At 38.9% G+C, this 25727-nt stretch overlaps 1 protein-coding gene across 1 annotated transcript in view; it reads left to right on the plus strand.

Annotated features, from left to right (window-relative positions):
- Positions 1–25727, plus strand: part of sema4ba (sema domain, immunoglobulin domain (Ig), transmembrane domain (TM) and short cytoplasmic domain, (semaphorin) 4Ba) — a 61863-nt gene that overhangs the window by 32279 nt on the left and 3857 nt on the right. The window contains exons 3-12 of the mRNA XM_041796158.1: positions 15293–15453; positions 15640–15702; positions 16263–16361; positions 18260–18371; positions 18591–18707; positions 18996–19153; positions 23147–23328; positions 24664–24814; positions 24999–25209; positions 25314–25429. Of these exons, the coding sequence (XP_041652092.1) occupies positions 15293–15453; positions 15640–15702; positions 16263–16361; positions 18260–18371; positions 18591–18707; positions 18996–19153; positions 23147–23328; positions 24664–24814; positions 24999–25209; positions 25314–25429 (1370 nt within the window). The remainder of the gene's footprint in view (positions 1–15292; positions 15454–15639; positions 15703–16262; positions 16362–18259; positions 18372–18590; positions 18708–18995; positions 19154–23146; positions 23329–24663; positions 24815–24998; positions 25210–25313; positions 25430–25727) is intronic.

The raw sequence follows: 25727 nt of genomic DNA on the forward strand, positions 1-25727 counted from the left end.
GATAACAGCCTTTCAAAAGTGTAGGAACCACATAGCTGAACAACAAATCATAATGGCATGAGTGTATAAACACAGAGCAACAGATCACCTGTGACACTCTTTGATTTTGTGACTGTGGAAACTTAAGGTTACTGTGATGGGATACATGTTTATGACTTGTAGTATTTTTTTCCTTAATGATTAAATAATAAAATATAAAATCATTGATGAAGACTCGGCTAAATGTAACAGATTATTCTGTATGTACCAAATCCACCTATGGGCATTAAATAAAGTTACCTCCCTAATAGTATCACATCAGCTGCAAATATGATTTCAGGAAAAGGATATTTTGGTTTTGGTGAGAAACTTGAATGAGTTGTTATGAGGTAAAATTTCGTTTTCTCAGAAATGTAAAATAACTTCACCAGTTGGCTAATGTAACTAAATTAATCTTCTGAGACTTCTTGCCTTTTATGTATGTCCTCCAATTTCCATATACAACAGCTGTGCCATGATCTGCACTTGAAGTGCACTGCAGAGCGAATCACTACCTCTCTATAGCCAATTGTAGCAGTTACCCTGCCTGCACTCCAGTCTGGCTCCGGCATGTCCCAGAAGCGCCACTTTGCTCTGCTTCATTGGAAATACATAAACAGCAGGTCTATTTTCAGCACTGGCTACTGCCAAATCATATCAATCCACATAGAACAGAACGATACAAGCAGCTGGGAAAACGTGCAAAGTATCCCACTGACTCCGAAATACAGAACAATGGACAGCCCCCCTGATCGTAAATCATCATTTTATCTACATTACACAAAAGGTTATTGGGAGGTCAATGGGTCAAGCTAGTACGGTGCCACTGACAAGGAAAAGTTCACTTTTAAGGTAAAAAGCAACAGATTTCTACATGTCAGTTGTCCTTAGTGTTGGGTACTTGTTGCTTTCCTCCTTAGGCTGACTGAATAAGAGTGACGGTTGCACCACATTTATCAGGTTATTCTTCAGCCTTTACGCTAAAAAGCTATGTAGACAGACCGACCGCTAAACCAGCAGCTGTATATTAAAAGGATTGCCAGAGTTGTTGGCCGATCTTACTCAGAAGTGTTTGGTGATTGGTATAAAAAAAAAAAAAAAACTGATCAGGGCATCCCATTTGAGATCTTTTACACATTTTTAAACATGTTTAAAAATACTCAAAAACTTGCTTTAAAATTTACTGTCTTTCGCTGTCTAAAGCTCAATTCTTTAACAAAGAAATGGACAAATGAAAAAGGTAATTGAATTAAAAACACATTAAGGACAGCTTAGGTTATGAAATTTTTTGTTCATGTAAGCTTAAGTAACGTGCATTTCCTGTTTTGACTTCACTTATTTTAGCAACAAACTGTTATATAGACATGTCAAACTGACTAAATGAAGTGACTTTATAAAATTGACATAGCAGGTGTTTTTTATTTTGAAATGTTAAGATGCGTAATTATTCAGGCACTGTATAAGTAAATGACCAGTGCCAATCTTACTGTTTTCAGTCCATCAGATCACTGATTGTATTGAAATTTATGACACCCACTCTGTCAAATCTGTCATGAAACAGGTTATGAATCAACCTCAGCTCAACCCACAAGAACACTCTCTCATGCTCATTTTCAGGCTGGTGAAGTAACACCCCTACCCAGCTGTGTGTTTCTGCTCCTACTGTAAATACACAGCATGAAGCCAGGCTGCTTCAGGTTGGAGTGCTGCTGTACAGTCAGAAACATGTCACAACCTTGTGTACACTCTTTGTTCTCGATGCTCCGGTGCTGCTCAGAGTAGGAGGTCATGGTGAGTTCCTGATGATCCAGCAGCTGGTTTACATTATTGTGGTTAATCTGGGGTCAGCTTTTGTTGCTCCCTGACCAACAGATCGCCCTGTCAACCTTTCTTTCATGGGAAAGAATTCCTCACAGCTGTAGTGCAGGCCCATTTAAAACTGCAGTTTTAATAGATTCTGAATAGGTTGCTTTATTTAAAGCTCGAGTATGTAACATTCGATGAGAAGCTTGTAGAATCACCTCTACTCCTCCTTTCTTCCCGTTCTTCTCCCTGAGCTCCATAGTGTCACCCCTCTATCTCCTAGCGAATGTGCATGTCCACTGAATCTAATGCTGACATTGGCAAAGCTCTCGTGGAGTGATTTTGCTCCCCTTTTCCACTGAAATCAATGGCCGAATCACAGGCAAGAAAAGAGTTCGTCTCAGCATGAACAAATTCTACCTAGGACCGAACACCGTCGGTAACTCCGCCATTGTATCAACTTCTCACTGAGCTGAGAGGCGGAAACTCACCAACTACAGCAGCCAATAAGAACGCGCCCTTCGTCCTGATTGGCTGCAAGTACTAACCTCCTCATTGGCTGGAGCACCGTCCCTTGCTGGTTTTCCTCAAGTGAGAGTGCAGCACGGGGAGGCGTTGCAGAAGGTGTGTTATTCTGTTAGATGGCTTCAATAACAAGACCCTGACGCGTTGTGTTGTTTTTGTGGGCATATGACACTAAAAATAAATCGCTTACTACAGCTTTAAATGTTAATGGATGAATTAGCCCTGTCTCTCAATAAACTGCTCCACCAGAGTCTTTTACTACTGATCACTTCTGCATGATACATGTAATGCACTTTTACACTAGCAGTAAGAATATCTGAAACATAGCAGTATGTCTTTCTAGCCTATTCCTGTATCTGCGCTCAAAATTGCCACTAACTTCAGCATTAACATGGTGCAGTAGGGACATTATCCTGCTAACAAGATGCAGACCCACACAATATCAATGCAAACAGCAGGTTCACAGCTTGCCTAATGAATGTCCTGGTGAATTGACCCTGTTCCCCTGTTGTCTTAATGCACTCCAGATGCTTCGATCTCTGTCCTTCAGCTTTCTAGGTCTGCTATCCCACACATTCAGCAGCAGCTCTTAATAGGTGGTTTAAAATGACTTGGGGATAATTTACTTAGATCTCCAAAGTGGTCTGTTTTCTGTCCGGATGTCACATTGTGACAACAGTGGGAGTTGTAGTGTTGCTCTGGCTCTGACACAGTGGGATTCCTGTTGGCAATCTGGCCTCCTGTCACTGTGGTCATTGCCTCAATATTGGCTGAGGGTCTTAATCACTCTTCTGGAAGCAATTGGATTAACAAGAGTTCATCTGTTTGAACCCTTTGACAGGTAAAGTGTGCAGATGAGGAGACAAAAGAAAAGATATTTGTTCCTTCCATCTGCCTTGGTAGGCTCGTCATTCCCATCAACCTTTCTTTCCTTTAACTAAATATTGCATCACAGTTCCCCCCTCTGACGTCAGGGGCTGATGTTTTCTGCTGTCTCACTTGGCATTTTCTCTGTGGAAAGTGGGTTAAACTTGCTTCCTTTTTATTCTTGTGCCAAAGACTGGACTAAGCTTCTTCCTATAAAATGAGTAGAATCCTGCTTTTGAGTATTAAAAGGCCAGACAGTGACTCAAAGATAATATGTCTGAATAATATTGTCCTGCTACCATTTATCTTAAAAATCAAATTCCTTGAACAACATTCAACTCTTTATATTAAAAACTGATGAGATTTTAAATGTAGATTTTTGATTGTAGCTTAAGAAGACAGTGATTCACAATGTTTATCTGAAATATTTGTAATCATAGATGTATGTTTGAGGTAGTTTCAATTAGGGCTGGGTATTGCCATTAATTGCATGATTTAATGTAATTCCAATTCATAAGGTCCCAGTTCAGTTTTATTCATTTGATTTGATTTGATTTGATTCATTGATGTAGGGATAATTTAGTTACAAAACTATTTTGCTTCAACATTAAAGAGATTCTCAGAGAACAACAGTTGGAAATAGTACAAAGAAACAACCAGAAACATTATTAAATATATCAAGGTTTGAATTAAAATTGGCCACATACAAGTTGTATTGACCTTATTTTTTACATTCATGTGGCAAATCTTGCAAATGCAAATCCAGCTCATTTAGATAAGGTGACCAGATATCCCCCCCAAAAATTATTAGGCATTAAATTCAAACCTCGAGTCTGAGTCTACTGGCTTTTAGTGGTGAGTGCAGGTCAAGTTTCAAGCTGCATGAGTGATGTAAGTTCAAGACCAGTGGTGCAAGGGGTCATCAAGAAAAAGAGCATGCCTATATATGAAGATCGATCCCTGGATAATATTTATCGATATCTTTATTAAAAAATGAGAATCAATCTGATTTTGAGAATTGATTTTTTTTTACCCAGTCCTAAAAAAGACAGCATTCATTTTGGCTTTGCTTGATTTTTAATAAAGTTTTGCCTCTTGGTTGGGCAAGTTTTTTTGTATTTTTCATTCGAATACATGTTCCTGTGTTTTTATATGTAAATATTTGCAAAGATTTTTATACGCAGATTATTCTTCTAGAATGAACTAGAACTGTTATATATCAGGTAGGCTTTCACACATACAGCTTATAGCCTTAATCATTCTCTTTTATGAGCACTGATTGCTAGTCTTCTTCTCGTTATCTTTCAGAGATGAGAATTTGGATTATGTTTATGGTCACAGGATTGGAAATGGGGCATCTGAATCTAAATTTGAACCATTATGAGTTGATTGCTTCTCCTGACCCCAATTCAGCGATAACAGGGAGTTTTTCTCTGGCCATCGATAAAGTTTGGGTTATGATTTCTTATTATTAAACTAGTCAGTAATTAAAAAAATGAAGTTGTCATTGGACCTATATTATTTTCAAATAAATAGCTTTCTCCACTATTTTTACCACTGCTTAGTTGAAGTAAAGTACCTCCGGCAGAGTGACTGTAGCACGTGTAAAAGCTGTATGCTAACCCCCACTGAATTACAAAAGAAGAAGAAAACAGCAGTGCCAGGTGAGTTCGGAGACTTAAGAGATGCTGAGAGACTAACTTCATACCTGTAACTTAAGAAACAACCTGTTTTACTTAAAGTGATCAGTGATACTCAACCTGCAGCTATCAGGCCGCATGCAGCTTTTTAACCACCAGTTGAGGCTCTTTTAAGTCTGACTTAAACTTAAAAAACAATCCTCCTGAATAATTTTAATAAAGGTAAACACTATCATCAGTAAAGATTCATACAAATCATGGGAATAAAGTATTTCCCACACACAGATGACAGGCTTTAATTGCCAAATTTAAATGAAAATCTTTATTTTTATGTTATCTTATCTTATTATTATTGATGTTGGGAGTGCGTGCAACAGAGGAAATAAGAAAAGGAGAGAAAGGTTAGTTGGCAAGTGCGTCTTTTCGTGCGGTCCCTTGTTCAAATTGAAGCTTCTTATCCCTTGTTTTAACAATTTTGGTCTGTGGCTTCATCCTGCTGCTCTCCCATGCTCATATTTATGGTGATTATTGCAACATGCGTCATCATCAATGAGCCTCCAAACACGCAGATCACATGTGATAATGAAATATCTAGTGAAACTGGTCTAAACACAGGCTTCTTATTTTATCTTTAATGCACTACTGACAATAGATGTCAAAACAGCAGAAACATAAAACCAGAGCCACAGAATGAAGCAGGGCGGAACAAAACGATGTGAAAGTATCTCTTTTAAGTCAGTATAGCCACAGAGCTACAGTAAATGTCCAAATGTAAAATATGAATACATGGATTTGACGTAGTTTTGTCAAGTAAAATCATCATTTCTGGAAGTAAAATCACAATCACATAAATCTAAATAGCTAGCTTATCTATAGCTATTTCCATTATGTTTAAGCATCGAGCTAACAAACTAAGGTGCACAATCATGTCCATCAATGAGGTTTTCACATTTTCCCTGAATAATTGTAAGTGACTTCTGAAAAGTAATTTTGTTTGAAATGCACATCCCTAACACCACAATGTCATCACAGTACTCTTGGTTCTGGAGACACAGGCTGTGTGATATTGCTTTTATAGTTTTAGACTTTGGTGATTCTGTGCTGGTTATAGCCAGGGTGATAGCTGTACCCACAACCAGGTCATCTTTATAGCTCAACAATGCTTTAGGGAATTTCTCCAAAATCTGCACGTGTCCACTCTGTTTCACTCTGAATAAACTGAATACATCTATGAAGTTCAAGGTTAAGGCCACCATCAAATCATATAGGGGCAATATTTCAAGAACATACTGAGAATTTTTTGTCAAATTTGGGACATACGTCACTTGGAATTGAGGGATAAGTAATTACATTTTTGGGGTCAAAGGTCATAATTTATACCTCACTTTGACCCCCAATACATTGAACACGCTCTGTAATCCAAAGTTTATCACCCAACATGGACCCACACTATTAAAGAAATAAGATTTCAACCAATCACAGCCACAAAACCAACTCAGTCTTTCTTCTGACCCACTATTGTACTTTCACTGTCTCACAGTTGTATAGCTTATAGAAGCCCCGCTGCCAGGTGGTAGTTTTTAATTATTCTACACTGATGCATAGACAAGTTAACTCATTATCTTGCTCTGATCTAGTTGGGTGAAGAGTTTGTTGCAGAGTAATTAGCCATTGATAAACAACGTATTTGTTTGCATCAATGCTTTCTCATAGTCCTTTAGAGATTTAACAAGAACGGTTGCTTTAAACAAAGTATGCAGTCCTCTGATCTCCTGAAAGAACAGCTGTAAAAGCCGATAAAGGCAGCCCCCTCGTAAGGGAGGACACTGATTGAATCAGCCTGTTATAGTTGCCCTACAAAAGAAGGCACTTAGGTCTCTGTCACCAAAGGACAAATTGCTCCACAGTTCCTCTCTAGAGGGAGAGTTCCCAGCTTTTAATTATCCCTGCACTTTTTAAACCATCAGGAAATCAGCTATAAAAATGTTGGATTCCTTTAAGCCCAATATAATTAATTTCTAAATAGATTAGCAAGCCAGTCTAGGCGGGTATTTCAGTCCATTTAGCAGTGTCATTTGCAGAAATTAGTTTTAATTACATAATAATGGTAATGATCTCATATTGCTCACAGCTGCCAGAGTTCGAGCGTCTCTGTGTGTGCTGTTTGTGCAACCCAAAAAAGGTCAAGGAAGAGCTGTGAAGCAGAAAGAGCTGCTCTCTTTGGATCACAGGTTTGGTTGTGGTGACATAGGGAGATGTAAAGTCTTCTCCTACTGCCTGCTGGTTCCTCTGTGGTGGAGTTAGAAGTCGGAAAGAAGGCCACATACCGGCTCACCCTCTAACATGTTTTAATCATTAGTAAAGCAGAGACAGCAAAGGAGAGAGTTTAATTTTGTTCCATTAACTCAAATAAGAGGTCGTCAGTCATTAGTCTGAAATTGAAGCCAGTCCAGAAACACTATTTTATTCCTTTATAATGGCCCTCAGGCCGGCTCAAGTTTAGTTAGTCATGGTTATTTTTTAAAAATTGAATATTTTTCTCTAATGTTGGACACCTTGGAAGTGAAGAAATAGTTCTTTCTAGGTTTGAACAGTAAGCACCTCACAATAGACACTTTTCTCTAATTTCACTCGATGCCATGAATTGTCAAGGGTCGGTCTCAATTCCCTCTAGATCTGTTCCTGTCTTTTCTTTGGTAAACTCAATCTCTCATGTCGTAACCAGAGGGAACTTTGTGCTTCTGTCACAGAAGTACTCCAGTCACTAAGCGTACAGGTTGTATACGTAGTAATGACACTGACTGACTCTTAGCTGATATCATCACTGAAACAAGGATTTGATGCTTTTCAGTTTTAAGAGATGTTTGGCAAAATTTAGCTTTAGAGTGTTTTTGTGTGTGCTATTGTGCAGCCCTGCCTGTACTTAGAAACAGGTAGGGCTGCACAATAAATCACAGTACACACACAAAAGTATGAATTGATCACAATAGATTAAAATGATAATTATATAAGTAAGCAATGCTTACTCACTGGTGCTGTGTGGTGAAAGGCAACCTGATAAAACTTGACTTTTTGCTTTTAGTAAATCTGTATAATAATGTTGTTATTAAGGAAAAATTTATTCCCCCTATTTGATTGAAGTGAGACTCACAAGATTAATGGCGCTATTCTGGGAAGTTATGGACAAAGAAATGACAGTGCTATATGAATTAGGTAATTCTGGCACAACCTCACCAACTTCAAAGGTGCATGGAGGATGGTTAGTGAATTTAAACATAATTTAAAAAGATACAAATACAACCAAGGCCTAACACCATCCTCTCCTCTGCACCTGTTCAGAACTCAACACAGACTTAGAAAACCCTGTTAAAGGATACATATCCAAGGAAAAGACTCACCTCCACCACCCCAAACAAGAAGATCCAGCAAAACTTTTGATTTTTTTTCACAGTTTTTCTGATTACATAATACCCTATTTAAATGATGTTTGCAGTGTGTTTCTTGATGACCCTGACAAAGACTACAAGCCAAAACACTTGGGTCTATTACAGTTATTCTCTAAACTACAAGAGTTGCTGGGGATTTCTGTATCCTTCAAGAGGGATTTAGAGATGATCCCATCAAAATAAATGCAAAAAGTAATTGCATTTAACCGACTAGGCTTAGCTCCATCAGATACATTCTGTAAACCAGGCCTATTCAATTAGAGGCCCAGGGGCCACATGCGGCCCATAACCAACCCCCAAGTGGCCCAGCCTGTGGTCATGCCAGAGATGCAGAGGGCAACCTGTTTTGCAAGTTTTCATAAATTCCCACAGTGTTTTAGATTGTGAATGCAACACTCCATGTAGCCTAGCAACAGTCTACCTACAATGCACTGTGTTGTTTTGGAGCGTGGCTAGCGATGCTGACAGAAGTAGCCTCAAACACATACCTTTTCAACTGTAGCTACAAGTCTGCTAATTTAGTTTTTACGCCTGGGTAAGATGTGCCCAGAATTACTATTTACAGAACTTCCTTTTATTTTTTAATTCTTTTTATTTTATATGTATTCAAGTGACAAAAATATATCTACTACCTCAGGTTATGTACAATTACAGCTCTGTTGTTGTGTTTTTATGCAATTTTCATGTGCCGTTGTCATGCTGCCAAATTTACAAGCGAGACTATGAATAAAAAGTGTTTTTCATCAAATTGATCTGTATTGGTTCAAACTTGACATTACTTACATTTCTTACTAGGTGCCAAACATATTCGGCCCGGCTACATTTCTTGATTTTAAAAGTTGGCCCAGTTGAATTAGTAATTGAAAAGCCCTGCTGTAAACCAACTTCACACTGCAACAGTAAAACTCACACCATAACGATGCCAAGTTGGTTTGCAGAATTTGGCTTACTTTAGCAGTGCTAACATTGCAGGCCTTTAAATCTTTTTTGATTACTAAGCTAAATATTGTCACACAATACTTCAGTGATATGTGAGTATAGCCTAAAGTAGCATCTAGATAACTTTTAGCCCTATTTTCTAGATCAAAGTAGTGCTAAAACGTGCTGTCCCTACAAGATGCTATTAATGCTAAAGCAGTTAGTGATTGTTTATATTGGACTGAAATGCATGGTGTCAGCAAGGCTGTAGTAATTAAGAACTGCTATAGTGGCTACTAGTAGCTGGCGGCTGTGTTGCACTTTAGATGGAGCATTTGACCGGGCTTGTGGGCCTGAACTAATTACAAAAGGTAATACGTTTAAGTTCTGGATTTAACTGTTTCACCAGCTTTTTGTGCACATCCCTAAAATAACTGCAGATGGGTGCTGGCTTGCCAATCAACCTAAAAATCATGTCTTTAGAGTGTGGGAATGAAACCCATACATGCACAGGGGGAACATGGACCAGGATATCCTCTATACCACCATACATCCTTAAAGCTCATTTGGATTCTGTAGCGTTAGCGTCATTTTACTTAATTTCAGTATTGAACACTTGAACTGCATTTGTTTAGATAACTTCCTGTATTTTTTCATATAGCAATATTGCATAGAGAAAAGTTATTGGTCTATTGTCATAAATGACCTTGCAATGAAACCGGCACGCCCAGGGGGAAAAAATTGCAATTTTGATTATTTTTCAAAATCGTTCAGCCCTAGTGAAGACCATTACGTTCTAAAAGTTTCAAATATACCTTTGTTGACCAATTCAGTCTGCTTACTTTGATATTTCTGAACTAATTTATTTAGATTTTCCTTTCCGTTTGTCCTTTGCTAGCTTTGATGTTTACAGCTGTTAATACTGCTCAAAATGGTTGAAGTTGAAAACAACTTGATAAGTTAACAAGAAGCAGTCTTATGACAATAAATTAAATCATAGACACAGACTCTACAGTCTTTACGGTCACAAGACTCATATGGCCCCTTTAAAAGAAACTGCCATCTGTATTTTAAACAAAGCTCTGTAAAAGCTTTTCCTTACTGGAAAAAAAGCAGGATGGGATCTTAAAGGTAATGCCCCCCTCTGTTCCAACACCTTGTACCAGTGTCTGAACCAAGCCCTCCCACGTTAAAGCGCTGTCTTTGAACCATCCTTGTGACTGTTTCCCTCCTCCTGACATACACCACAACATTTCTGGAACTGCATTGTCATAAAACGGCCTCACAGGAGTCAACCTCAGACGGACAGACAACAATTGAGGGGATTTTTAAGAGACTGCGGTGTCCAAGAAGTTCAAGTAAGGTACATTAGCTTGTGACGTTGTTTTAGCATGGCTGCACGTTCGACCTCCAGCGGTGACTCGGCTGGGGTTTCGTGGTCTCAGGACTGTTGTGTTGCTTATCATAAGGGAATTTCTTCAGTTTAATTTTGGTAAAAGCATCCACTGAGGATTTTACATGACTGGTTAGAATAAGGTCCTACATGGCTCTTTACATTAAAACCTCAGGCAAATTTTGGCCTGTCATTTTAAGACTGACCTTTTCAGTTTTCAGCCTTTTATTAGCCCAAGTGAGAGCATTTACTGTAAATATTAAATGTACCTTTAAACAGTTCCCTACATCTCAGAGGAATATGGCATATGCTAGCCACAGCGGTTATATGGCAGGTTGATTAATGTTTTCCTGAAATTGTAAATAGAAGACTTTATGTGGCCACAAACCCTCCTGGATCCCTTTTAATGACACTCAATTAGAGGCACTTCTGTTTTTCTGTGTCAGCTGTGGTCGCTGAGTATGACAGTGGTGATCTGACTCCTGAGACTTATTGAGTAGAAAGTCTTGTCTGTGAAAATCCCTCAAAGCTTTTGTTTTGATTCCAGCCTTAGCCTTTGTCTTTCTCTCTATAAATCACAGTGAAACTTGCCTAAGGCTCTGCAGGGAGGAAAACAGGGGGGTAACTGTACCACTCCATTTATTCTGTAATCACAGTGAATAGGAAAGCGAGCGTCCCAGAGGGTCCGTGTACAGTACGTAGAGCAGAGCCTCTGGTGGTTTTACAGACGGATTTAACTACAATATGGCTCTCTGTTGCTGCGGTGACGGACTGCTATTAGCGTGCTGTTTTCTCAAGGGAGAGGAAGTCGTTGAGCCTCTTGTACCTTCCCACTGAGGTGAGGTTATACCAGGTCACACTTACTACAGGGTAGAACCACACAGTGTGCTTTTATCAGTACAACTTAATGACACTTTACTCTTTCTGGATTGGGTTAGTTTAATGTCAGGATGTGCCACAAACAAGTGTAATTATTACCACCAGCAACTGTTTCTAATCCGTTTGAAACTGCTATTTCTGTGAGGTCCAGAAAGTGGAAACAACTTCAACAGTGAGAGTGACTTAGAACCATTATTACAATGCCTTTTCTGGGGGAAGGAAAAGGTTTGAGTGTTGTGTTGCTTTTTTGTTTGCTGGAGGGTAGGGCTGAACGATTTTGGAATGAAATCTAACTGAGGTTTGTTTTCCCCAAAACTGCAATTGCGATTTAATATGCGATTATTCCTTAACTTTCTTTTATTCCTAAACAAGGGCTGAACAATTCTTTAAAAGTGTCTAATTCTGATAATTTTGACTCATAGTACAAACTGAATATGAATTAATGCATTAAAGAGTTTTTGTCATTCTTATATTTAATGAGAAAAAAGTACAAAAATCAAGAATGTAGGATTTTTTTGTGGACTAGTGTAAAAAAAAATGGCACCTGAATGTTTGCATTATACATCATGCATAGCATCTCTGCTGCAAAAACAAAGTTTAAAACTGGTATTTTAACACAAATTTCAGGTCAATGAAATACTGCAACTTTTGCAATTTGAAAATTGCAGCAGGCGATTTAATCTAATTTTCAATTAATGGCCCAGCCCTTGTGGAGCGTGATTTTTTTTTTCTGAGAATCCAGCTTTTTAACCCCAACATTGTTTTTGTTTCTTCATGGATTTAAACATACAATACGTACAACTTCTGCACTAAAATTTCCACTAATGACTACCTCTATGCAGGGCTGGAGTGTGACTCATATTGGAGTTTTGTGGCTAAGACTTCAGATTAACAACCTTTGACCGGAGTTATTTATTTGCTGGTTTATTTATTATGGTACGTTTCTACAATTAAGAATTTTAAAATCCAGAAAAGGCCTGGTGTGTTCTATGTTATTGACAGAAATACTTTGGCATGCTACTGTGTCTTGGTACTGCTACCAGGACAACTGCTACAGACATAAGAATTAAGTCGAAAAACAGTCTTTTTTTCACAAAGACAGTTTTTCAGAGTTGCATTGTTTTTCTGCAGTTTTACAAATCTTCCCTTCTTACATTATACACTTTAAACCAGGAGTTTTTTTTATGTAGCAGTGAATCATTTACGTTATTTTCCAGGCATTTTTCAAACAGAGCAGGTAGGTCTATAGATTGTGCCCTTCATAATAATAACACTGACTGAATCCTACCTGCCTGCTCTCATAGCTGTGCTTGGTGGTGGTGGCTCTTCACTCTCACTGTAGGCAGCAAAATGGGTGAGGAGTTGCAGCTGCTGCACGTGGGTTCATGGCAATATTTTACATTTAGTTCTAGCTTTAACAGAGCTACTCTTTGTATTGAACTTGTCCCTTTTTGTAGCCTATTAAGCTAGCTATATACAACAGTACAATTTACTGAATTCATTCATAACCTTGGACAGCAGATTGCACGTTTATGTTGTGTTTTGTGTTGCATATCATGCACAACTGGCTTACCTGTGCCATCTACACCTGGCGCCTTTACATCAAGCTGCATGCTTTAGAAAGATTTAATTAAAAACTTAAGTTTGCTGAATTTGGTTGTGTCTGCTTCTACATATTTCTGTTTTTAAATCCAGCTTTTCAGCGCCACCTTTTCTTCTTTTAAGATCCATCTCTTTGTGTTTATTATGATTCAGGTATGATCAAAGTAGGTAGTCTCCGGTAAACCCCGCTCTATGGGGGTGAACATTGTCATCTTGGAAAAGGAGTTCGGTCCCAGACTGTGGAGATATGGGATTGCCACTGGGAATCTCATCTCGTTATCTCTCTGCATTGAGATTGCCTCAAGAGATGACAGTCAGGCACCTGATTGCTTCTGGGGATACCAGATGCTCCGAACAAAAATCAATAGCAACAGCAGCATAAGATTTAACAGATTTTTCATGGGTGCAACCCACATACTCTGAGTGCTCTGCTGCTCATCCCACAAATGCATGTTTCTCAAAAATGTAGAACCATTTCAAAGGGAACTAAACGGTCTTTCAAACAGTGTAAGATTTAGGAAAAATTTCCCAAACACAAATTTCCTTACTTTCTGTGCTAAGTTTATTTGATAAGTGTTCGCTCATTAGGAGGTAGCTTTTAAAGAATAAAAATCTCTGATACATTTATGATAATTTGTAAGAAAAGAATACAAGGCATTTTAGGTCATCATTGTTGGCTTGGGGAAGCACTGACTGCTATAGTTTCCTGATACTATTAAGACCGTCAGTTTAATGAGATAACAGAGAGGAAAAGTCCTCTCTGTTACAGAAAATAATCAATAATGAAATTAATCTTCATATGTAGCCGTAGACCTGATTCAGTCTGTTTTATTATCTATAATGTGAAATTTATTATTCAATTAAAAGAGAATGGTTCTTGTGGAAGCAGATCAGCACTGTTATTAGTTCAGACTTTTCATTGGGAGGATGTTGATTTTAGAGGAGGGTCCAAAGAAAATATTATTAACTCTGGGACGGGCCTTGGTGTTTTTTAAAAGTGAAACACAATGCTCAGTCTGCAGTCGCCTGATTTTCCATGATCCCAGAGTAGAAATTAATATCTAAGCCAGCATTATGTACAAACATGATATCTCATTACTGAGGCAAACAACATTAGAGGAGCTCCCTCTGTAAAGTAGATGTAGTTCTTTGCTGTGTTATTTTTCCCTCATTCATCACATCATTGGGGTAAAGGTCCTGTTTGAGATCTTCAGTCACGTCAGGTTTCCATCAGCTCCCTGCTTCTGTTTATGCTGGCATGCAATTAAGGAAAGTTGTTAAAACCAGGGTGAGCGGTGAAAGACTTCAGCCTGCTGTGAGTCTGAGATAGACACAGGAGCATTTAAAGCAGCGATTAGGAGGGCTGATGACTTAACCCTTGGCTGCGGTCAGGAGGTGTTAATGTGAAGGGGAAAATTATTCATGTACTGTAGAGGAAATATGAGAGCTTTTCTCTTCCTGGTCACTCCTTTTTAGCCTCTCATTGAAGTGAAGCTTGCTGGATTAAAAGTAGCAAATTCAAACACAGGTTTCTTTTCAGTAGGCTTTTTTATTTTTGTTTCATTTTGTGTATCCAATCTTGCAGTCAGCAGACATCTTTAAATGTGCTGTAGTAGCTGGAATGCCCTTGAAAGTAGAAGTCATATTTCAGCATTAGTAGTCAGATAAATTGAAATAACCTTGTTTTTATCCACCAAAATTGATTTTACTCATGCTTTTTCCTGAAAATCTAGTTATAACATCCTCACATTGAGCATGGCAGGAACTTCTGTTACTTGTCATCCACCTCATTCTCTCAGATTTCTGTCAGCCATCCACTGTGCGATGATCTGCAGTAAATAAAATGTCACTCAAGACAATGCAGGGTGTTTTTCTAACCATATTTTTCATGGAATCTAATTTCCATCAGCGCTAAAAACAGAAAATGTTTCCAGGGTGTGCAGTTGTCATGTGAAACAAGCTGACTCTGTGAGGCTTGTCGAGAGTGACACATTATGCTAATGTGCTTAATTAGGAGAGAAAATCTACAGAATATCTGTGATGTGCACCAAGTTTTACCACAAGCTAAAACCTCTTCAGAATGCTTTCATTAGCATATTTAAGTGCCCGGGCTTTTAGCCATCAAAATGTACTATATGATGTCCTCTTTATATTCAACTTGCTCCCGTTAATTCATGAATCATCTCCCCTTTTCTGTCTAGATGCAAGAGAGAGGACAACAAGGAGTTTCTCAGTCAACGGGGTCTTAAACTACACGTCCCTGCTCCTCAGTAAAAAAGACAACATGCTTTACATCGGCGCTCGAGAGACCCTCTTTGCTCTCAACCTCTCTGATATCAGCACGACCAAGCTACAGAGAAATGTAAGAGCCAACTGTCTGTAAACTGCAGCGTCATTAACAGTTGACTGTATCAGTATAAATGTATCCCTGGGGTACAGTGAGAATATGAATATAAATTTGATATCATCCCAGAAGTCCAATGTGAATATTACCCACGTCACTGGGTTAATCTCCCAGTATCAGTCTGACAGTGTCTCTCTCCTGCAGCTCACATGGAAAACTCCAGAGAAGAAGAGAGAGGAGTGCAGCTTTAAAGGCAAAGACCCGAAGGCGAGTGAACGGCTGGTGTACAAGCTTAGTTAGATAAACTGTATTACTGCCTCTTTAGTCATAATATTGCACAACAGAACCAAAGCTGAATTCAGACAAGTTGTAACTTTCCCTTCTAACAATGGATTTTTCCATTCAGTTCACACAAATTTAATCAATCAGATTCCCTTTTGTCAGCTCTCTCCTTCACTTTTACATGTCCCACAACAAAATGAGTATATGATCATAGTTTAGAGAGAACACAAAGCCAAGATGATTTGTTTTGAGTTTTAGAAATGATTTCAGAAACACTAAAAGAGAAATTGTCAAAAAATAAAAGTTAAACTTTGATGTACAGTAGAAGCACTACAAAAGTTTGTGGTTTTTGAACACAGCCTGGCAGACGGTTTATGTTTTCTTTACATTTTTACTTTGAATTTTTATTTATAAAGATCTAAAAGCTACATTAATTTGAGAAATAAGAAAAAAATATCTGTTTTTTACAAGTTTTTTTCTATTTCCCTGCACTGCAGAGCTATTTTCCTACCTTCATAGACTAAATTGTTTTGTTTTTCAAACAGACGGACTGCTTCAACTACATAAAGATATTACTGCGGTTGAACAGCACTCATCTGTATGTATGTGGAACATACGCCTTCAGCCCCACCTGTGCCTACATAGTAAGTATATAAACGGCCTAAGACTCGGCATGCACTTATGAGGACATTACATTCTGGCTTCCCTATAACACATTGATACTTTCTGTTATTAGGATTACTGGGATAAGTGACTGGAATGTCCACTGAAGTTTAAGTAATTTTCTTGGAAATTATCAAGTATTTTCGTGGGAAAAGCTTGTATATTCAGGGACGTTTCCTGGGAAGATTTGGGGGAAATGCTTTTGGCATTTTTTTGGGCATTTTCATGGAAATTTGGGAAATTTATTTGTATTTTGGGGGGGAATTGGATTGGGAATTTTGTTTGTCATTTGAAATTTTGAGGCGTTCCCATAGAAATTTCAGGGAATTTGTCAGATGTTTCTTTAATTTTCATGGAGTTTGGAGAATTTAATGGTAAATTCTTTAGAATTTGCTAAGCAATTTTGGGGTGAATTTACTTGAAATGTTTCAGGAATTTGCATGCCGATTTTTTATTGGAATGTTTAGGCTTTATGATAAAGTTTCACTGAAAGATTTGAGGTCTATGAAAGTTTGGGGGTACCTTTATGGGATGCTTTGAATATATGTTTTAGAATTTTCACAGAAATGTTGGGTAGTTTGTTTGAAATTTCATAAAATTAGTTTGGATTTTGGAAAGGAAATTTACCGAAATTCCTGTTGAAAGACAACACTAATGTTTTAACTTATCAGACCCTACCTATCCAAAATGATTTTTAAAGAAAGTAAAAAATACTTTCCAAACAAAAGCATAGCTCTCAGGAGGTTAAACAGTCACTTTTGATATGACACGTGCTATGTAAAACCTAAACAGTTCTAATACCTGTGTTTTTTTAATCTATAACATTTGTCTGCAATTTATATACCAGTGCGACCAACATACACATATAAAGTGCCTCAGCATGTGCTGCTGCATAAGACACTGCTCAAGACCTGATGCTACTGAAAACGTCCCCATTATTGTAAGCGGGTGGCTGCTTCGTGGGTGGTGACACTCAGCGTTGCAGACCAGGCTGGCAGGGGTTGGCAACATTTTTAGCCATCTTCTCTCTGCCATTAGGTCATTATCCTGCATGTACAGAAAACTAAGGGTTTTCTGATAAGTAACTAAAAGTTGTGGAGTGCTGATGTTTGAAAAGACTCCTCATTTACAGACAACAGGTAACCAGCAGAGTGGTCTCAGACTCTGTCTGTCAACTTCACAACTATCATAGCAGGTTTAGAGCTCAGCTACCACATTATAGCCAGGGAGAGTGCAAACTTTCAATTGCAGGGGCTTTACAGCTGTACAGAAACTGTCTGTTGTGGACCTCGCTGCCCACAGTGGAAATCATTCATGAAGAAGACAGCTTTAATGTTTTTTTTCTCTCTGGGAAAGCCCCAAAACAAACTGCAGCTTATATACTGGTGCACTTCTTTTTCTTTGAAAATCTGTGTAATTTATTGCTTTTTTTTAACAACGTAAAGTTGATCATGTTTGACACAGCTGGCTTTTCATCAGATTCTCGAGAAGGGGCATTTAAAAACTGATTGAAGCCGCTGCTTCTGCCTCTCAGCTCTCTTAGCAGTCTAGCTGAGGCCCAAGCCTGGCTAGATATAATATACTGTATGTGCATTATGTTATTACCTCCTGTACTGCAGGGAAATGGATCAAAATATTTAATGCATGTTATAAGATTATATAAGAATCGACCCGGTTTTCAATTCTTTCCTACAAATCTTTTTAAAGCCTTTCAGAAATCCATAACAAGCAGACAGAGATGACCTCAGCTTCAACTTTACCCAGAGACAGACTGACCACCCTTCCACTGTGGGACACTCAGACAGCGGCCACTGTCAGGACAGGTTACATCTTTGTGTCTCAACTGTGACATGTGATGTCTGTTTGTGTCCCCCCTCAGAACACTTCAGACTTCTCCCTCATCAAGAGTGACACTGGTGAGATTGTAACAGAGGATGGACGAAACCGCTGCCCATTCAACCCTGAATACAAGTCCACAGCCATCATGGCGGGTAGGTCCCAGAACAGTTGACACCTGCCCATAAAATCAAGCTTTGGTTCGTTGATTTGATTTGTGAAAGCTGCTGTAGGTATCTCTACAAAGACAGCTGGTTGATATGGAAGAAAACTGAGGAGAAAAATCTTTTTCTTATTTTTGTGTATGACGCAGGAGATACCGTTTCCCTCATGTAAACACTTTGATTAAGCTGCTTTTCTTTGATGCGTTTCAGATGGAGAGCTGTACGCTGGTACAGTCAGTAATTTCCAAGGAAATGAACCCGTGATTTACAAGAGTCTCAGCCAAGGAACTGCTCTAAAAACAGAAAACTCACTGAACTGGCTCCAAGGTACAATGCTTCGGCTGAAAATCAGTGTTTTTATTTCATCCTGATTTAATAAATAAATGTATTAATTAATGATCACGCTTTATACAACATGAATGTAAATGTTTGATATGTTATTAATAAAGTCATTTTAATTGACATCATCAGAGATTATGTAGATGAAAATTGGTGACCTTTAGTCTACTGTAGTTTAATTTTCTGTTGTTGGCTGAATTATGGAAAAATATCTCCAGAAGCCTAACTTTCATACCCTGCAGGTTGACAGTTTTGTTCATGCTGTTTTTCTCTCAGACCCAGCCTTTGTTGGCTCTGCCTACATCCAGGAGAGCCTGCCCAAGGGCAACCTAGTGGGTGATGACGATAAGATTTACTTCTTCTTCAGTGAAGCAGGAAAGGAGTTTGATTTCTTTGACAACACCATTGTGTCACGCATTGCTCGTGTGTGTAAGGTGAGTGATGCTTGAAGCCAGATCTGAAGGGGCCTTTTTCCCCTTCAGTAACCATCCCTGACACCCTCTCCTTTAACCACAGAAATATATCAAGAGATCTGTTTAGGTGTTGGTGTTCACTATATTATCCTGTAGAGACATCAAGGATTTGTAATCTTCTGCTTAAAAATGATGAGTGGAGCTCAGTCTTTCCCGGCAGTGACGCAGGTTCTCTTGTTACAGAAAACATTCCTCCTGCATGTTTTTCCTCAGTTTGATTCTTTTCTCCAGATCCTCTCCTCCCTCAATTCTTATCACATTTCACCAAATATTTGTGTTCAGACAGGACTCAGTAGCCTGTAGGACTGTGGCAAAAGTTTCATGTTGAGAAACATAGTGTCACCTGCTGACATACTAAACTAAAGGCAGTTAAATGCAGACTCCATATAGCATATGTACACATTTTTAGGATTAGCTCTTAAGATGGCATACCATCCCAAACCAGTAGTCTAGATCAGTGGTTCTGGTCTGGCCCCAGGACCAGAAATTTATATCATGAAAAACATTCAGTTTGGACCATAGGCGCAACAAAACACATGATTACACAAAGATACAGGACATAACAAACATGTTTAGAGCACATCATGACTGAAACCCTATGAGAATATACACAGATTTCATTTTTCTCCTGTGATCACATCAATATTGGTTGTTTTCACAGAGATCTCAAAAAAATAACATGTTATTGTAGGAAACCAGCATTGTTATCTCAAGATAGTGAGATAAGTAATATGAGATTTCAAGAAAACAACCAAATTAATTTGCTTCCATGGAAAAAAGGATTAAATACAATTAATAGATATACAGAAAAGGACAAAAATATACCCCCCCCCCCCATGAAAAAGTTACTCTTTCTGTATTTCCTAAGTGCTGGTTAAACAGAGCAGGGACTTTTTAATACATCCTTTTTGGATGCTTGCATTATTTTACTTTGGACACAGAAAAAAAATTATCACACAAAAAACAAAATTTACCAGAGTCTAAATTATTAGCCCTCTTTAAATCTGACCTTTTTGTTTAACCATTGCACAAACCACTGTTTTGCAATGATGTGGTTTAGATTTGTTATTCTCAAAGCTTGTAAAATCAAGTTGAAATAAGGGCTATCTACCAATTTACACACAATATAAGAATGTCAGTCAGGGTTTGAGTTGTCACCGAGAAAGCATCATGGGAAAAACCAAAGAAATCAGTTCAGACTTCAGAAATGAATTGTTGACGCTCACAAAGCAGGAGAAGAATACACAAAGCTACCACAGCATTTCCAAGTGTCAAGAACTGGATTGTGGAGTGTCATCAAGAAATTCAGAGCTGCACAGTTAAAAACAAGCCTGGCAGAGGTAGGAAGAAAAAGATTTCACAGACTCTGGAAAGAAAACTAGTGAGATATGTGTCTTAAAAGCCCAGTACAACTGCCAAGACACTAGTGAAAGACTTATCCAAGTCAGAACACAGAAATGGACTGAGGTCACAAATCAAGAAAAACTCCACTTCTCCAGAACAGACACCTTCAAGCCAGACTGAAGTATACCAAGGACAACTTGGAGAAAGATCCTGCATACTGGAAGCAGGTCCTTTTGAAAGAAAACCTGAAGCAGTCAGCAGCAAAAATGGGTCTGGGTTGTCGCTTTTTCTTCCAACATGGTTATGACCCAAAACATTTGTGGCTCCTGGTGAAGAACTACCTTCAGATGATCAAAGTAAAAATTATTGACTGACCTGCACAAATCCTTGGCTTGAACTCAAGACCGAAGTCTATGTCAGAAGACCATCAAATCTGGAGGATTTTGAGAGACTGACCAAAGAAGAATGGGCTGGGATTCCTCAGAAGATGTGTCTGAGGCTTTGACCTTGGTAGTTTTAGGTATTTGTGAAATAATTTTGTTTCTGTGTGAAAAGTAAAATAATGTAAACATCCAAAATAAAACTAGGGAGTTTGGAAAAGCTGTGTTTAAGGGCCCTTGTTCTTTTTAACATAATTTGGGAATACTTAGGAAAAGCTGACAATGGGGGGGGGGGGGTAATTTCATCCTCATCTGTGTGTTTGTGAATACTTAGGGGCTTCCATATATCATAGAATATTCACCACAGTTTTATTTTTTTCAAGCGCACATTTAAAACCCACTGAAGACAGATTTCTGACCCACTTGATTTGTGACTGCAGTTTGATATTCTTGTAAGAGTAATAACTTCCATTTCAGGACATCAAAGGCTTTTTCAAATTTTAAAACTTCTAATTATCTAATTATGTTGTAAGTAGTTTACTGCATATGGAGAGCCCATATGTTCCTGTTTCATCTCCAGGTGTTTGTCTACACAGTCATCCTGCTGTCACACAAAGGCAGAACTCCACCTACAATATGTGCGTCAAATATAGACCCCAGAGTGGTACCTTAAAAGAACAGCTGTGAATCACAGGCCTGTTGAAGTCAGAAGCTGCCCACAGGGTTATATTTTCTTAAGTGTCATGAAATGCTCCGCTCAGTTTTTCCACAAATACACCTGAAGAAAACCAGTCCAGCTAACAGAGATATGAAAACTTGACTCACAGGTTTTCTCACATAGGGTTAAAATATGCACTTAGTTCAAAATATCCTGAGACGGACGACCCATAAGGAAATGAGTAATAATGTGCCAGTTTATGAAAGTGTGCCTCCCACATACAGTGAACACGATAGGGCTTTAAAAATTATGTAAATACTCAGAGGTTATATGGTGCCATTTTGCTTAGATAACACAATAAAGTAATCCCCGATTAAATACATTCTTTTTGAAACTCTCTCTGTCTCTTTCATCTCTTGTTTGACTTGTTATGCTGCCACAGTCCTGCTCTTGGCTATTTATTCAGATGTTTAGTACACAAGGCTAACTACAGGATGATAAACAATGTTTTGCCAGAAACAAACAAAACAAACACATGTTTTCATTTTCAGAATTGTTCATTTTCTCAGAAAGAATCCCCCATCCTTTTCCTGCCATGTTCATGGCTTTTTGAGCAGCCCCTTTTAACAGGGGAAGCTTTTACAAAAGATTAATGAATAGGGTGCATTTGCCTCAATTATTCAGAAGGCAGTTTAAGCACAGAGTGGTATTAAATTATAAAAATAGGTTGAGCCAGGAGGACTGCAGAATATACTGCATGTTGCTCATTATCTGCCTGGGTTAGTACAGTAAGTAATTGCTTCAGAAGCTCAGTATTGGTCATGTGTCATTTCCCTTTCCATCAAGTGCTGCCATTTCCTTTGATTAATGTAACGCTAAAGTGGACTCAAATGAAGCTTAATGTTAAAGGGTTTCATGTGGTTTATATCATTTAGTATTTCTCCTTTGTCATCTGTTCTGCATGTTTAAAGCTACTCATTCCTTCAAGAGGCAACTTTCATGTTAAGTCTGCACCAGCAGGAAAATTGTTCAAAGTGTTCCCATGAACTCAACGTTATATGAAAGACTGATTCAGAACTGATTGAAGCCAAATTAGTCTCCATGGTGAAGAGGTCCTGTGTCACACATCAGACTTTTCAAAAGGTGGCAAATCACAGCAGCAGTGCCAGTGAGGAAACAATATTTATCCCTGTCAGAGCATAAAGTGTTTTAATCTTGGCCAGTTCAGATGATATATTTTGTTTTCACAACCACTGCAAATAGTGTTGATTTGTCCTATTCTGTATGCATTTTCAGTCTTGACTAATGTGGAAAAAGCACATTTTCCCTAGCACAATAAAACAAGCAATATGCATTGTATGTTATGGTATGTAAGCCATGCCACGACTACATACTGGGTGGTGTACATTATTATTTCATGCCTTTTACAAGCCTGCCAGATCCCATCATATCAAACCTTTTCTTCCAGAGGCATTCTTAAGTAGCCTCCTCACACAGGTGTCAGTCTTATATTCTTGCACCCTCTACTGGTCACATATCAAACTGCTCAAAACCTGTATGGCTGTGTTGCAGGGGGACACTGGCGGCGAGAGAGTTCTGCAGAAGAAATTTACAACCTTCTTGAAGGCTCAACTCTTGTGCTCTCTGCCCGATGACGGCTTCCCCTTCAATATAATCCAAGACATGTTTGTGCTGACACCCAGCCCCGAGGACTGGAAACACACCGTGTTTTATGGAGTCTTTACGTCTCAGTGGTGAGTACACACTTACACATCTAGTATACTGAGACAACTAGATAGGGTGAGTAAGTTTTGAACATATAAGCCACAAAGATGTCTCTTTTTCTGTTCATTGTACAAATATTTGATTAAAATCAGAATGCAGGTGAGACTGTGCAGTTGATGCCTTTGAAGACACCAAAGGTCTTTTAGTATTCTGATCGTTTTTGCAGGTTTAGATAAACAAAGGTCAAACTCCATGAAAAGCAGTTACACATAATTACACAAAACTGATAAATTGATTTTTTCCTTTCATGCTACGACAGCAGGCTTTGGTGTACTGTATACATATTAAAAGTTTAGCATTGATAACAATAAGAAGGCTAACTTTATCCTCATTGACAAACCAATCCCCATCAAAGGTGTTTTTATGATTCTTATCTGTAGATCAACAGCTCCATCATAGTGCAGCTAACACTCTATGATAGATCAGACACTTAAATTGGCACCCGTACCTGCGCGCTCCCCTGCGTGAACCCCCCCCCCAAAAAAAAAAAAAAAAAAAACTCAGAGAAAAATGTCACGGCCTTACCAGGGAGCGCTCATTCCGGAAGTGCCACAGTGCATCCCGCGTCTGTCTCCTCGGCCAGCCCTTGGCAGCTTGTATAATTAAGTTGGTTAAACCTGCGCGTATCCCGCATACAAACTCTGGATTATACCGGATTCCTTCCACCTTGTATCCCTCTACTGTCCTGTTCACCTGGAAGGCTACGACGACTCCTCACCGCGGTGTTTCCCCGGAGAAACCATAGACTGTAGGGGAGAAACGAGGGCCGGTTAGCCAGTTTGGATAGGAAGTGGGACAGGAGGTCTCACTCTGTAAGGAAAACTGTTGCAGAAAGTGACTGTATTGACTTGTAAATAGGGGATTGGAAATAGTGACTCTGGGGGTTTGGGGGGATTGTTTGGATTTGGTGCTGGGTTGAACTGTGGGTTTTTCATTGAACTGTTGAATACACTGTGGGGATCATTGAAACTGCTTTGGTGTTGCGTGGTTCCTTATGCTTGCTGGGTTTGGGTAACGTGGGTTTGTTTGTGTACCACAAACCCTTTGTGGTGGAGCATTCGGGGAACAGAAACAACTATTTTGTCAGAGTTCTCTCTGGCTGGCACCCCGACTTAACCCTGACTGCATCTGCTACAACTTTGAATGGGAGAGCTGAGATAAGTTAATTTTCTCTAAGAAGTCTTAATGCATTTTTTGTTGAGACTCTGTAAAATTCCCCCTCACTGACAGCTATCTTGAAGGCTAAGATGAGAAAGGAATAACTCATAAATTTGTATTGACAAGGCTTGATATTGTTTTGCCAGGTATAAAGGTGCTTCAGGAAGCTCTGCAGTTTGTTCCTTCACTATGGACCAGGTTGAGAGGGCGTTCAGTGGGCGATACCGTGAAGTCAATAGAGAAACTCAACAGTGGTACACATACAACCATCCAGTACCCGAGCCAAGACCTGGAGTGGTGAGTACTTATCTGCTGCCCTCTGTTGGAGATGTTAGTACTCTGCAGCCTGTCATGTCACTTCATGTAGAAGTTCCAGACATTCCTGTATTTTCTAATAATTTACAAATAAAAAAAAAAATTATGGCTGCAGATAGTGTTATAATTTTATGAGAGGTAATAAATCCATATGTTGCCTTCACAGTGCATCACAAATGCTCTGAGGGAACAGGGCATTTCCTCCTCGCTGCACATGCCGGACAAGGTGCTGAATTTTGTCAAAGATCACTTCCTGATGGATAGCGTCATCCGCAGCCCGCCTCTCCTTCTAAAGCGTAATATTCGATACACACAGATTGCTGTCCATCTTGTCAAGGCTGCAGAAAAGGCCTATCATGTGCTATTCATTGGCACAGGTACTCTATTCCCATAGTCACACAGACATCAACCCTTTTTAAGAATTTTATGTTACTATTTTTGATCAGTTTCAGTCTAATTTCCATTTTCTTGTGTCTTGTAGATGATGGCAGACTTCATAAAGCGATAAACGTCAGGAACAAGATGCACATCATCGAGGAGATGGTCCTCTTCAACAGCTCTCTACCAGTGCAGCACATCGAGCTGGACACCGAAAAGGTACAGTAGGATGTATCGAGAAGGAAAACATGCACAGCTTGTTTTAGAGAGTGCTCTTATGATGTGAACTAGCTGAAGAAAGTCATTTATTGGCAGTTTAGAGATTCCATGAGCCATGAAGAGTGGGAGCCTAAAGGAGAGCTTATGTTCAATCAGATAATTACATGCCACTTCCTCTCAGGGGATCTGCAGACAGCTGGGGTTTAAACAGCTGGGATCGTAACACTTACTTAAGTAGTAGCTTTTCTTTGATACTCAGCTGTTATTTGCACATTTAAGCTAAAAAAAAATGATTAAG

Source organism: Cheilinus undulatus, linkage group 9 (assembly GCF_018320785.1).
Source record: "Cheilinus undulatus linkage group 9, ASM1832078v1, whole genome shotgun sequence".
In the NCBI taxonomy this organism is placed as follows: Eukaryota; Metazoa; Chordata; class Actinopteri; order Labriformes; family Labridae; genus Cheilinus; species Cheilinus undulatus.